A 14476-nucleotide genomic window follows, 5' to 3' on the forward strand; every position below is an offset into this window, starting at 1 on the left:
CATCCATGTAGAGATAGTCCTGCTACAGGTAGGCTGCACAGCAAGTCCTGTTTTTTTTTATCTTATTACTCACTCTGGTGAATTTCCTTCTTAACTTTCCTACATTCTTTGAGGAGCAGTTATATATGTACCTGCTCCAGAATTTACTAACCTTGGATGTAACTCAGCAGAGCTTTACCACATCAAGCCCATGCCATTCATTAGTAGCTCTCCGCAAACTACAGACAACAGTGGATCGGTTCTTCTGGCTCCACATGGCCACATAGTTCTCTTAACTTGATTGAAGCCTGTGGACTTTTAACTTTGGTACTACATAGTACATGAGATGTATGTTTTATGTGCCTACAGAATATTTCCATCTAGTGAGATATTGTTGTATGAGCACAAGTTTGCATTGTGGTTGATTGCAGCCATTTTGAATACATCTCATCCTAACAGTTAGGTGTACTTTTCATTTGTATATTTGTCCTAAGCTTTTACAGGACATTGTTTGATAAAAAAACAAAACAAAAAAGTTTGGTGAATGATCCTGAAATTCACATTCTGGTAGCTAAAAGGTTGTCAGTGGGACTTACAACATCTTTTGAGCATTGTCACACCAAGTTGAACTTGTTGTGTACCGGTCTAGCAGAAATCTGCATTGAGTGGACACCTTTCTTTCTTATTTGTTCTGTGTTCTGAAATTGACAAAATTTAAATGACATGCAAATGCTAAATTTAGTTGTAAACTTAGAAAGTCAGCCACAAAATCATGAAATACTTGTGATGCTCTAAAAACTAAGTTTTCAAGTGGTTTCAAAGGTTCTGTGAGGGAAAATTTTCATTTAAAGATAAAGAAAGAAGAAGTCACCTGTCTTCATTTGAGGCATAAGACATCATGATAGAAAGCTATCATAATGTCTTCTGCTTGAAATAAATCCCACATTATTTGATTGCATCGATGTCTGATTATTAGAGATATTACTAAAGAGACATGTCTTCACTTGCATCAGTTGGGTAATAGACTGATCCAAACCAAATGAAAGAGATATCACCTTGGACGTTCATATGAATGAGGATTTTGGCATGAGGCAAGTGAACACCAAGACTGTGCCATGCATTTTCACTTGATTGAAAACAGCATCAAGTATTCATTTTATCTGAGTTATTTGAGTTAGCTGTGTCAGATGAAGCAAAATTTTAACAAACATAACAGGTGATGAATCTTGGTTGTATGGATATGACTTAATGTTCAGTGATATCAGTCGAAATCAAGGCCATAAATGGTGCATAAGTGAAAATCACATTGAAGGTTGTGATGATTGCATATTTATCACAGTGAAGGTATGGCTTTTCCAGAATTCATTCTGTGTAATGCCACTGTTAATGTAGTACACTACCAAGAAGTTTTAGAATGGTTGAGAGATGCAGCCTGCAGTAAATGACCTGAAAAATGGCAAAATGCTTAGTCCCTTCACCACAACAACTACGTAGCATATCACTGACTCTCTCAGTTTTTTTTTTGTTTGTTTAATAGACAATCAACATTCATGTTTTTTGCAATCACTGTATTTGTCTCCATGCAACTTTTGGCTCTTCCAAAACTAAAGAAGAATTTGAAGGGAAAATGATCTTAGCTGATTCAAAAAATCTAAAACATTTTTTAAGAAATGTTTTGATCATTGAATAAAATTAAATTTTTGCAACATTGGCTGAACTTTTTGATCAAACCCTGTTTGTTTAATTATTGCGTTAACTGGTATTCTATAGAGGAACCATATACAGTGTTCTCCCACAGTGTTAATCACTAACTGCAGTAGCTTTTAAGTATGCCTTCCAGAATAATGTGGTTTTGCTCTTTTGAGGAGGCTGCAGTTGTTTCCACATCCCATTCTTTAGAATAATGTGTTTATCATACTGCAGTAAGATAAACATATGAATATGATTATATTGAAATAAACAAGTATCTCAATTTGTGTTATTGCGAATCAAGCTTTGTGCTATTGCTAGTAACACATGGTGTAATAAAAATGTTTGTTAGCAAAAAAGAAAATCCTTACATCACAAGGGTTTTTTCCCCCTACATACACACAAATGACTTGCACTTATAACATCAGAAATTCCCTAGATGATTTCCCCTAGGAGAAACTGTTAGTAACCTGTCTATATATTATGTATTAACTTTTAAGGCACTCTCTCTCAATTAAGAACACCCTTGTTTTTATCAGAGGATGTAAATTTCTTAATTACATTGTAACTAATTTTAGAGAGGAATATTTGGATTATTAAATTGCCCTAAGAGGATAATTTAGTAATTCAAAATTTTACTAAACCTGTGTGCTTATTAATGCCTATTTTAAGGAGAATACAGACCTTCTATACTGTGTGTGTGCATATGTGTGCATGCACACAAGTGAGTTAAAGTGTACATAAAGGGTTTTGTTTTTTATATTGTGTAGAGCCATCTTTGAAAAAGGAATGAAAGCTTTTGTTTCTTTTGTGAGGTCATATACGAAGCACGAGTGCCATTTACTGTTCCAAGTAAAAGGTAATCCCTCAGTTGTTTTAATTTGTTTTAGACTTAGGTGTATATATTTGAATAAAGTATATTCCATTTTAATAATAATAAGATGTTATAATTAAAATAAGAATTTTAGTGGACCAAAAGAAGAGCACAGGGAGATTGTTTTACATCTGTGGTTTTACCTTTAAAATTTTTATTGTTATAGTTCCTGGAGAGTGAGTTGGTTTATTCTTCTGTATTACACTGGTACTAGAGGCATATTGCATTAATTGTGATGCATTTAAAAGATATTCATCAGAGATGCAAATTCTGTTGCACTGTTGTATAAACACATATCACCCATAAAATGTTTATCATGAAACATCATTTCTTTTAAATCAGCATTTTTGTAAGGTTCCAACATTTATGGCATCTGATAGCAAATGCCTGTCAGTATGCTCACCTTTAAAATGAAGTGCATTAAATGGGGACATGGTTCACTTAATTGACCTGTATTGAAATTCATTTCGTTATGTAGGTGGTTTTTTTATGGAAAATTTCTAATTTATTAATCAATTCAGAGCAGATTCTTCTTGTCTCTATAGAATTTCTTGATAAACCACCTTACTTTCATGATGGATTGCTTACTCAGTGTTCATAGTATGATGCCAGTTATGCTATGAACATCAAGTAAGTGGAAGGTACATTTTCTGACCTGAAAAGAATATTTCAGCTAGTTTTGCAGCTATTAAACCATTTGGTTGAATTTGCCTCCATTAATGATAATATAGTATGAATCAGCGCTGTAATACTCAATACGTTCTACGTTGATATTAATATTTGTAAAATAATAAGAGGAGTTTATATCAATATAGTGCGTAGAACACTTCCGTATGATACACGCCAGAAATTAAAACGAAAAAATCGACAACTTACATTAGAGTAAAATATAAATAATTAAAAACCGATTTAACATAATTCAAATCAATTAAAAACAATTAAAAATCAATTTAACGCAATTAAAAAGAATCTAATGAAAATATTCAAAACGATTTTCCTTCCTGAAGCTGACAACGCTTTTCAACTGTATGTTGTGATCACAGGAATGAAAATTACCGAATAGGGTTGAACCTGAAACTTAAATAGTGATTATTTGTCTTCCCGCATGCGCGTAAAGGCCCACGAACATTAACAGAATTCTCGTGTAATTTAATTTCTACAGTTTCTGCAATTAATATTCGCGTATAATTACGTTGACCATTAAGTATTTTGGCCTCGTTAAATAAAAAAGTATGTTTTTTGTTAATGGCATGAAAGGCTAATTCTAACGGTGCCGAACAGAGGCTTCATGTTGATTTACACGAATATTAAGAGAAAATCGCGTCAAACCTTGGTAAGATGCGTTGCAATCACCGCAAGAAATGTTGTATACCAGATCATTACTTTGTGTTGCGAACACAGAAAGAACGAGCGATTGTTCAGTATAGTGTGTAACTTCCGTATTGGCCTGGCCACAATTTTAAACTCTGTATCTTTAAAGAATCTATTAAGCTGTTTGTGCCATTGTTCAACATATGGGACAGAAATAAAGTATTTTTTGATATTACTATTGTTGGTTGGTGTAGTATTTTGTATCCTATCCTTAGCCTGTACCCTAATTCGGTTTATTGTGGCAATGGAATAACCCCTGTTTAAGAACCTGCTAGTTAATATTTGTATTTCTGAGTCCAAAGCAGATTCCGTCTTTGAATATTTATAGGTATTTAGAAATTGATTAAAGATAATCGATCTTTTGTAGGTGAACGGGTGATAGCTATTATAATGTAGAAGCATACCGGTGTTTGTAGGTTTTCGATAGATGCTAAATTGGATTTTATTCGAGTCCCGGGTAAGCGTGAAATTTAGAAAGTTTAATGACTTTGTATCCGTATCCTCCCTTTCCAGTGTAAATTTGAGTCTATAATGAATATTATTAAATGAATGTAAAATGTCATTTAAATTTAGAAAGTTTAATGACTTTGTATCCGTATCCTTCCTTTCCAATGTAAATTTGAGTCTAGAATGGATATTATTAAATGAATGTAAAATGTCTTGGATCCAAGATATTTTACATTCGTTTAATAATATCCATTCTAGACTCAAATTTACATTGGAAAGGGAGGATACAGATACAAAGTCATTAAACTTTCTAAATTTCACGCTTACCCGGGAATCGAATAAAATCCAATTTAGCATCTATCGAAAACCTACAAACACCGGTCTGCTTCTACATTATAATAGCTATCACCCATTCACCTACAAAAGATCGATTATCTTTAATCAATTTCTAAATACCTATAAATATTCAATGATGGAATCTGCTTTGGACTCAGAAATACAAATATTAACTAGCAGGTTCTTAAACAGGGGTTATTCCATTGCCTCAATAAACAAAATTAGGGTAAAGGCTAAGGATAGGATACAAAATACTACACCAACCAACAATAGTAATATCAAAAAATACTTTATTTCTGTCCCATAAGTTGAACAATGTCACAAACAGCTTAATAGATTCTTTAAAGATACCGAGTTTAAAATTGTGGCCAGGCTAATACGGAAGTTACACACTATAGTGAACAATCACTCGGTTCTTTCTGCGTTCGCAACACAAATTAATGATCTGGTATACAACATTTCTTGCGATGATTGTAACTCATCTTACCAAGGTTCGACGTGATTTTCTCTTAATATTTGTGTAAATCAACATGAAGCCTCTGTTCATGATTCTAGTTCGGCAGCGTCAGAATTAGCCTTTCATGCCATTAACGAAAAACATACTTTTTTATTTAACGAGGCCAAAATACTTAATGTTCAACGTAATTATACGCGACTATTAATTGCAGAAACCGTAGAAATTAAATTACACGAGAATTCTGTTAATGTTCGGTGGCCATATTTGATCTCCGATGCGTGGACCTTTACGTGCATGCGCGAAGACAAATAATCACTATTTAATTTTCAGGTTCAACCCTATTCGGTAATTTTCATTCCTGTGATCACGACATACGGTCGAAAAGCGTTGTCAGCTTCAGAAAGGAAAATCGTTTTGAATATTTTCGTTAGATTCTTTTTAATTGTGTTAAATTGATTTTTAATTGTTTTTAATTGATTTGAATTGTGTTAAATCGGTTTTTAATTATTTATATTTTACTCTAATGTAAGTTGCCGATTTTTTCGTTTTAATTTTTGGAGTGTATCATATGGAAGTGTTCTACGTATTATATTGATGTAAACTCCTCTTATTATTTTACAAATATTAATGATAATAATAAATGTGTCCAAAGGAGAGAGGGGGACCTCTTTTATATCTTAGCTGTTAATCACATCCTTCTCTAAGCAGAAATATGAACACCTGTGATACAGGAAGCCTCCTAATTTATGTGAGGATTATGTTCATATAAATATCAATATAAATTATTAATGGAGTAGTGGTATTCTAGCTGACAGTTAATGCAGTTAGGGTTGGTATTAGAATTAATAGTGGCAAATAATGCAAGAGAACAAGCTTATTCAGTATTAGCAAAAAATAAAAATAAAATGAAATAAAAAAAAACAGCAAATCCCAACCCTCTTCAATAGTTTTTCTAGTTCTTCCTAGAATTTATTAAAGCTATCCACTTCCACAGCAACAGATTGAAGTTTTTTCCAACAGTGAAATAACTGCTAACTGAAGGCAAATTTCCACATACATCTGTCCTGCAAGCATCATTCCTCAATTTGAATGAATTTCCGCTTGTATGACTCTGAGCAGGAGGAAGAATGCCATCGACATTGAACTTTCTCAATTCATTAAAGGCGTAAATACTTCAGTCAGATCCCCATGCAGGTGCCTAGTTTCCAGATGTTGCAATTTGTAGAACTGAAGCCTTACTTGATAAGTGCACCCTTTTGTTTGTCTCACTAATCTTGTTGCTCTTCTCTGCACACCAGTAGATGCACATTTTTTATAAAATGAGGCCTCCATACTGTAAAGTACTCAAGATGCAGCCTAACCATTGCCTTATACAATTGGATAAACACCTCCTTATCTCTGCTAGCAACTAGCAAAATTCCATTATATCACTGACACAAAACTCATGAGCTGTTGTGGCTGGCAGCCTGTCTGCACTGCTATGAGAACTTCATATATCTGACTGCACAATTACCCCCAGGTGTTTTTCATTTTCCACTACCCTAAGTGTAGTACCATACAGTTATGTTAATCTGCTACACATATGCAATACCTTGCATTTGTCAGTATTAAACATGTAGAATGCTCAAATGAGAAAACAATATGTGAATTTACTAAGTTTTGAGTAGCTGAATGTCGGATGTAAACTCTTCAGTAAAGCCCGTGAAACTGTATATATAATATTGCCATTTTAAACAGCTGTCTTAGAAGTTTATATAATGACTATATGGAAAGTGTTAATTTGGCCATTGACAAACATAACTTAAAAAGTTTGTAACTTTTGGTTTCAGTTCAATCAAAATGTTTCATAAATTAATGCTTGATGGTTTTCATGCATTCTGAAGTCCACTGATATGGATGCATGTAAACAGAGGCACGTGTAAAACAACAGTTAATTCCTATATGAATGAGAACCAATTTCAGATTTCTCGGATTTTTAGTACTGCATGTTTTCCAATTTTGAATGTTGACCTAATCTGGAAATCTAATTTTGACTGTTATTTGTTCACTAAAGTGAAACCATGCTTTGTAACTGATAAGAAATACTATCAAGACCTAGTGCTTTCTTGGCATCAAGATCTTTCAACATTCTTTTGAGATCCTTTTAACACAAAACCATAGGATGCATTGAGGGGGAGCATACTGCGAATGGTAGGAGGTTGTTTTACCAAGATTGTCAATACAAAAGTTAGAAGAAAAGTAGGATGCAGCCATTCAGCTTTATTTTTAGCTTTAAGTGGCAATAGAAACCATCAGTTGTTAACAAAGTTGGTAGTAAAGATGGGAAAAAGGTGCAGCCAATAGCTTTGGCCAGAGACCAGAATGCTCAATTACTCTTTGGACAAGAGGCAAGTTTTCTATTATATGGCATGAATGTTATTCCCCAGTTATGACGTGTGATTAATTGAACACTTGAAATGTTACTTGTCACTGCCTCCAGTTACATAATATACTCCACTGTTGCTTTTACACAATTACACTAGTGATCATTACTTAATACAAATAATATGTATTCACTTTTAAAATGAACACTATATATTAGGCAATATAAGATCCATTTGTTACAGAGTTGCAGAAATTATTTCAAGAGTATTAGGAGATTGACGTCATTGAGCCTTCAGTATATCACTTGAATAGCCCACTCAATCTGACAGAGAAATCGAATGGCAATCTCAGATTTATGCAGTAAATTTTATATATATATATATATATATATATATATATAATAATGATAATAATAATAAATGACAATGTTATACCACAAGAAATTTTTAACAAAATAGGATTTATTAAACTGATAGAAAATACAAGCTCAATTTCTGCACTAAATTGTTAGTAAATGATAAATGATGTTTCAGGATTCTTACCTGACCCCATCATCAGACCATAAATACTACAGCTCTATGGATACAGCCCTCTACTTCCTACATCACAGATCAATAATCCATAACAACAATTCAATAGATGATGAGTTCAGCATTAGTAGAGGCACGATGCAAGAAAGGAAGCTTATGCAGCATCAGCCAAAAAAATCCTCCCATTTCATCCCTCCATTCGTTCCAAATGCCTGTCCAGCTCAGCCTTAAATTTATTTAGGCTATTTGCTTCCACAACAAATCAACTACTCACTGATTAGTTGATACAAATTAATACAAATCAACTTCCACCAATCAACTACTTGCTGGCTAAAGGCAAATTTCTACACATCTATACTACAACTATCTTTCCTCAATTTGAAACTGTGTCCCCTCAGGTTCTTAGTCTGAGCAGGAGGAAGAATCCCATCAGCATTCAACTTGCTCAACCCATTCAAGGCCTTATACACCTCAATCAGATCACCTCGCAGGTGCCTACTCTCCAGGTGCTGCAATTTGCAGTACTTAAGCCTTTCTTGGTAAGAGCACCCCTTTGTTCCCCTCACCAATCTTGTTGCCCTTCTTTGTACTTGTTCTAGCAACTCTACATCCTTTCTAAAATGAAGCATCCAGACCTGTACACAGTTGTTGTTGTTTGTTGTTTGGTTTTTAGGAGCATTAGCAACTAAGGCCATATTGCTCCGAGGATATGCGGTGGTCATTCCCTGACCTTTCTGCATCCTCCGTATTTCGTGGCTCATGGGCTCGAACCCCGGTCTAATCTGTACACAGTACTCTAGGTGTGGCCTGACCATTGCCTTGTATAACAGGATAATCACCTCCTTATCCCTGCTATCAAAATTCGCTATTCGCGGGGGTTACGTTCCTGAGAAATGCCACGAATACCAAAAATGCGAATACTGAGTTATGGCTCCCATAGTAATAAAGGGGTTCCATTCCAAAGTATGAAATATATTAAGACAAGCTAGTCTAAAATTTTGTCTATTTATGTATTATATGTACCTTCATAATATGACTATGTACATAGACAGTACATAGTGAAATGCAAGCATATGGCATCGAAATGAAAATAAACAATTTAATATTAAATGTAATATTTATTAGAAATTTCAAACAAATCTTTCACACCAGCGCCTTTGCCAGCTAAAAAAGTTATCCCACCAGTGCTATCACCAGTTTCGCTAAAGTGTTGATAAAGGAGTTTTGCCTTTTCACGAATGATGAGTGAACTTAACGGAATTTTATTTTGAGTTCGGTCTTCTATCCACAGATTTAAAGATTTTTTCATTTTTTCTAATTTAACATCACAAGTTACAGAGCAAATTTTTGAAACAATTAGCGCATATTCACGGACACTACGGCGGATTTTTTCTTCCTATTTCTCGATTGATCGTACCATTGACTCTGATTTTATAATGTTTTGCCACTGAGGAGACACTATCACCATTAGAAATTTTATCTAATAACTCAATTTTATTCGCTAATCATCACCTTCTTTGATCTTTTCACATTTTCCTTGTTATTTGTAGCCATATTTTTGTATGGGTTAGAAAGAACTTGTCCACAATAAAGTCACTTTCTTCCATTAACACACTCAAAAAAGTCTGTTTTACACTGCAAAATGGTAGATTTATCACTTTTGTAAGTATATAAATTTATTCAATTTATAAGCATATAAATTAAAAGCAAACGACGAAACCTTCCATGACAAGCGCATAACACATACTGAACAAGGATTAACAAGAAACATCCACGCTCGTGATTTTGTCATCCTTCTCCCCCCACCCACTGAGCGCTGTTTTGACCGGGAAAGATAATTTTAGCTACGCCCATGTTTTTTTATGGCGGAAAATGTTCACAGCGCTTTAAAATTCACATTTTTTTAGGTTTCATTTTATATTAAATCAGCGACTTCGAATACTCGAAACCACGAATACAGATACCGCGAATATCGGGGGTTTACTGTACTCCATGATCTGCCCTGAAAGCCCATCTGCACTGCTCAGCGAACTTCATATTTGACTGCACAATTACCCCAGGTCTTTTTCACTTTCCACTTCCTTGAGTGTGGTACCACCCAGTTGGTACGTTTCTCTTCGGTTATTGCTACCCATATGCAATACTTTGCATTTATCAATGTTAAACTCCAGTTGCCACTTCTCAGCCCATTTTTCCAACTTATCTAGATCCAGTTGGAGTAGCATACTGTCATTACTGTCATTAACAACCCTGCTAACCTTTGTATCATCTGCAAACTTGGATATTAAACCTGATATACCTTCATCAATATCATTGAGAAATACTGAAAACAACAATGGATCCAATACCGAACCTTGGGGAACTCCACTAATAACATTTGTCCACGAAGAGCAGTGTCCATTGATTACCAATCTCTGTTGTCTCCCACTCACCCACCCTTTATCCATTGTAGCAGTTACCCTTGATGCCATACCTCTCCAATTTGTACAGCAGTTCTTCCATGTGCAACAGTATCAAAAGCTTTACTGAAATCCAAGTATATGATATCAAAATTATTTTTGGCATTCAGTTCCTTTGTGACCACATCATAGTAAGCTATCAAATTGGTCAGACAAGACCTCCCTTTGACAAACCCACTGTGTCTTAACTATTACTGCAGTCATGTCTAGATGATCCTGCAATGCTTCTTTAACCAGTGAGTCCATTATTTTCTCCAGAACACAAGTTAAACGAACAGGTCTGTAGTTACTTGTATCACCTTTTGAACCTCCTTTGTGAATTGGTGATGCATTTGTACAGCTCCAGTCCATGGAGATCTCCCCTGAGTCCAAGGAATCTCTCATAATTATGGCTAAGGGTTTGCTTACTTCCTTTGCTGCCTCCATTAATATAACTGGATAGATCCTGTTCACCCCAGGTGCCTTTTTTATGTTTAACTTCAACAATTTCTCCTCCACTTTGCTCTCAGTTATTACAAAATCACTTAGCTCCCTGTTAGTCTTTGATAAACTTCTGACACTCCCCTCATTGAATAACTCCTAATGTGTGAATGTAGATGCAAAATACTCATTCAGTTTATTAGCTACCTGAGCATGATCATTAATATTCAACCCATCTATGTTAAGTGGTCCAATGTGATTCATCAATTTCTTTCTAGAGTTTACATAAGTAAAGAACTCATTGCTGTTTTTCTTTGCATCCTTTGCCAAAGATTTCTCATAATCTGCCTTCGCCTGCCTAACCTCCGTGTCTTGATTACAGACTAGTTTATACCTGTCAACTGATATCACCTGATACTTTATATGCATCCCATACATTCTTCTTCTTTGCCACTAGCCTCATTAATTCATCTGACATCCATTTAGGCCTAAACCTTAAACAGTATTTCCTAGTTGGAATGAAAATTGATGTCTTCATTAGCACTTCAAGCTCATCAAATTTATTAACTATACTGCTAGCATTGGTGTTCATGCAAGTATACATGCACCTGTTCCTACTCTTAGCCACCCTAACACAGCCCATGTATTTACTTGTTCCACTATGACTCCCAGCAGTCCTGGAAATCTCCATTACCTTGCTTTCCAGTCTGCTGCCCATTCTAATAGAAGCAGTGCAAGAATCATAGAGTAACATATAAACTGTTTGCTACTACACTCAGTGGAAAATGAAAAGGACTTCAGGGTTATCTCACAGTCAGATCTGAAATTCTCTGAGAGTGTAGACAGGCTGTCAAGACAACTGCTGGGGCTTTGTCGTTGGTATACAGGAATTTTGCTAGCAGGGATAAGGAGGTGATTATTCCATTGTATAAGGCAATGGTCATGCCAATTCTGGAGTACTGCATACTCAAGGTTTGGTGACCTCAGGCCTCATTTTAAGAAATATATAGAGCTGCCTAACTGCTATACAGAAGACCAACAAAATTGGTGAGGGAAATAAAGGGGGAAACAAAAGGGGAACTGAAGCCTCTCTCTCTTACCAAGAAAGGATTGAGTTCTGGAAATTGCAGCGTCTGGAGACTAGCACCTGAGAGGTGATCTGACTGAAGTATTTAAGGCTCCGATTGGCTTAAGCAAACCCAATGCTGATAGGGTTCTTTCCTTTGCTTAGACTATGCACATCAGGGGGAGGGGGCATAAATTTGAATTGAGAACAATGATTGTAGAATAGATTGTGTGTAAATTTGCTGGAACAAGCTTCCATAAGTTATTGTGTAGTTGGACAGTTTGAATAAATTCAGTGAAGAACTAGACAAGTATGAGCTTGCTATCTTGTATTATTTGCATTATTAATACCAAAACTAATATCCAAGAACATTCTCAATGACTGAAGTATCTGCACTGTGGTCGTGTTATAATGTTTGGGTGCTGTTAGCCACAGTTGCTTTCGTGCCACTAAAATCCAATCCAATCTGGAATTTTGTTGTTCTTTCTCTAGGTGAATACTAGAGAAAGAATGAAATTTCTGTTCTATTTTGAGGCCAGTGTCTGTTATTTCAGATTATATCTGCTATTATATAATTTTATTTTTGATCTATATAACGGAACAAAACTCTTTAATATTTGCATCATGTACTATTTTAAACTAAAGCCAGCAACTTTTCACACTACTTTATAAAATGAATAATACTGAAATATCGACTAATCATAAATAAAGTAAACTTAACAACTGTAAAAATATTGTATTGTGTTATATAATTGTATATAAATTGTACAAAAATATTGTATGTGCTATATTAATATTATTAATTATAATTAAATGATAATTAAAATTAATTTAAGAATAATAACTTAATCATATGATATGATAATAATTATATGAATATGATAAAAGATGGCAAAGCTTTATATAACTTTTTAGGTTACATTAATGGTCGTATGGATCCTAAAAATGCACCATTACTCTTTGGTATCTTTGTTGAGTATATATAAGATCTCTGCCAACTCACCGGATATATGACCGAATCTGTCCTTTTTACCTGATTTGACTCTGTCTCGCCATTGTAATATTTTTGGTAACAAAACATTTGTATTTTTACAAAATTTGACATTTCATCATTCTTCTCACAAAAAATAAAATAAAATAAAAAATAATCAAACTACAATAAAATTTGATTTAAAAAAAAAAAAAAAAAATTATCATCCAAGTTTCTTGTGACGACCGACTAACTGGTTAAAATAAATTTATTAAAATAAATAAAATATATATAGATAAAATAAAACAAAGATAAAAGCATTAAAATACAATAAGATAAAAGTGTTAAAGTACAGAGAAGCTTTCGAGACAAAGTGCCTCTTCATCAGCTAGTCGGTGAATGGTGTACTTCAGTATATATTGATGGTTACAATAGCAAAAGTCAGCTGGGCATGATCATGTATCACGAGTCGGTAGAATAGAATTACGTACATGTGATGATCGCTAGCACTCATCGCACTGCAATACAGTAAAAAGTGTAAGTGCACTCCCCTCGTGTGATTCATAGTACTATTATTGGTAGCTATGTGTGGTGCTTCAATCCATGAGCAGTGTCGGTAATCACGTGAATAGTTGACGATTTCAATATCCCATCGGGGATCAGGATTGTGCTTCTCAATCCAATAATGCTCGGCAACTGCAGATCACCCCCTGGTCATTTGTGTAGCACTGCTTGCACATTATTCTTCCGCACTTGGACGCACTCTACTTCGACTGGTGACAGGCAATTGAAGATTTCCAAAATTAAGGCAGAGCTTTCAAATTGCGGATATCCATCTCATGTTTTAGATAGATATGACCTTCAGGCTCACGAATTTGTTACGCAATCTAACCCTTCTCGCGTCAATGAATTTATCTCTACTGCCTACATTCCTTATTATCCAGGCATGTCAGAAGTCTTGTTAGGATTTTGCTTCTCCATCTTGCACGAAGTGTGCAACTTCCGGGGTGGAAATTAGTCTATTTCTAAGGTATAAACACCTGTTCCTCCTTTCGTATGGAGCAGTTCCGTATACTGCATTACGTGTCTGGATTGTGGTGGATGTTATGTAGGTGAGTCTGGTAGAAGAGGCGCCTCCGTAGCGAGGTGAACAGGAGCAGCAGTGCGTAGCACATGCCTCTTGATTAGACTGGGGTTCGAGTCCATGACCACCAAATACGGAGGATGTGGAAAGGTCAAGGAATGACCGCTGCATATCCCCGGAGCAATATGGCCTTAGTTGCTAATGCTCCTAAAAACCAAATAACAACAACAACAACAACTGGTAGAAGATTGAAAGACCGGGTTTCTGAGCTTGAGGTGGCTCTGCGAACCACTAATTTTGAACGCTCTGCAGTCGCCGAGCATTATTTGTTTGAGCAGCACAATGTTGATCCCGGATGGGATATTGAAATTGTCAACTATTGACGTGATTACCGCCACTGCTCATGGCTTGGAGCACTGCACATGGCTAC

General features: G+C 35.2%; 1 protein-coding gene across 4 annotated transcripts in view; it reads left to right on the forward strand.

Annotated features, from left to right (window-relative positions):
- The window catches only part of LOC150081741 (ATP-dependent RNA helicase DDX55), a 596429-nt gene that overhangs the window by 409777 nt on the left and 172176 nt on the right, over nt 1-14476 (forward strand). For all 4 annotated transcript variants that reach the window (XR_016547250.1, XR_016547251.1, XM_090378843.1 and 1 more), the window contains one exon: nt 2439-2527. Coding sequence is in view for 2 of the 4 variants with exons in the window: in XM_090378843.1 (XP_090234969.1) it covers nt 2439-2527 (89 nt within the window). In the remaining 2 variants the exon portion in view is untranslated. The remainder of the gene's footprint in view (nt 1-2438; nt 2528-14476) is intronic.

This window comes from Mastigoproctus giganteus, chromosome 8, assembly GCF_048544385.1.
Source record: "Mastigoproctus giganteus isolate SK-2022 chromosome 8, ASM4854438v1, whole genome shotgun sequence".
Lineage (NCBI taxonomy): Eukaryota > Metazoa > Arthropoda > Arachnida > Uropygi > Thelyphonidae > Mastigoproctus > Mastigoproctus giganteus.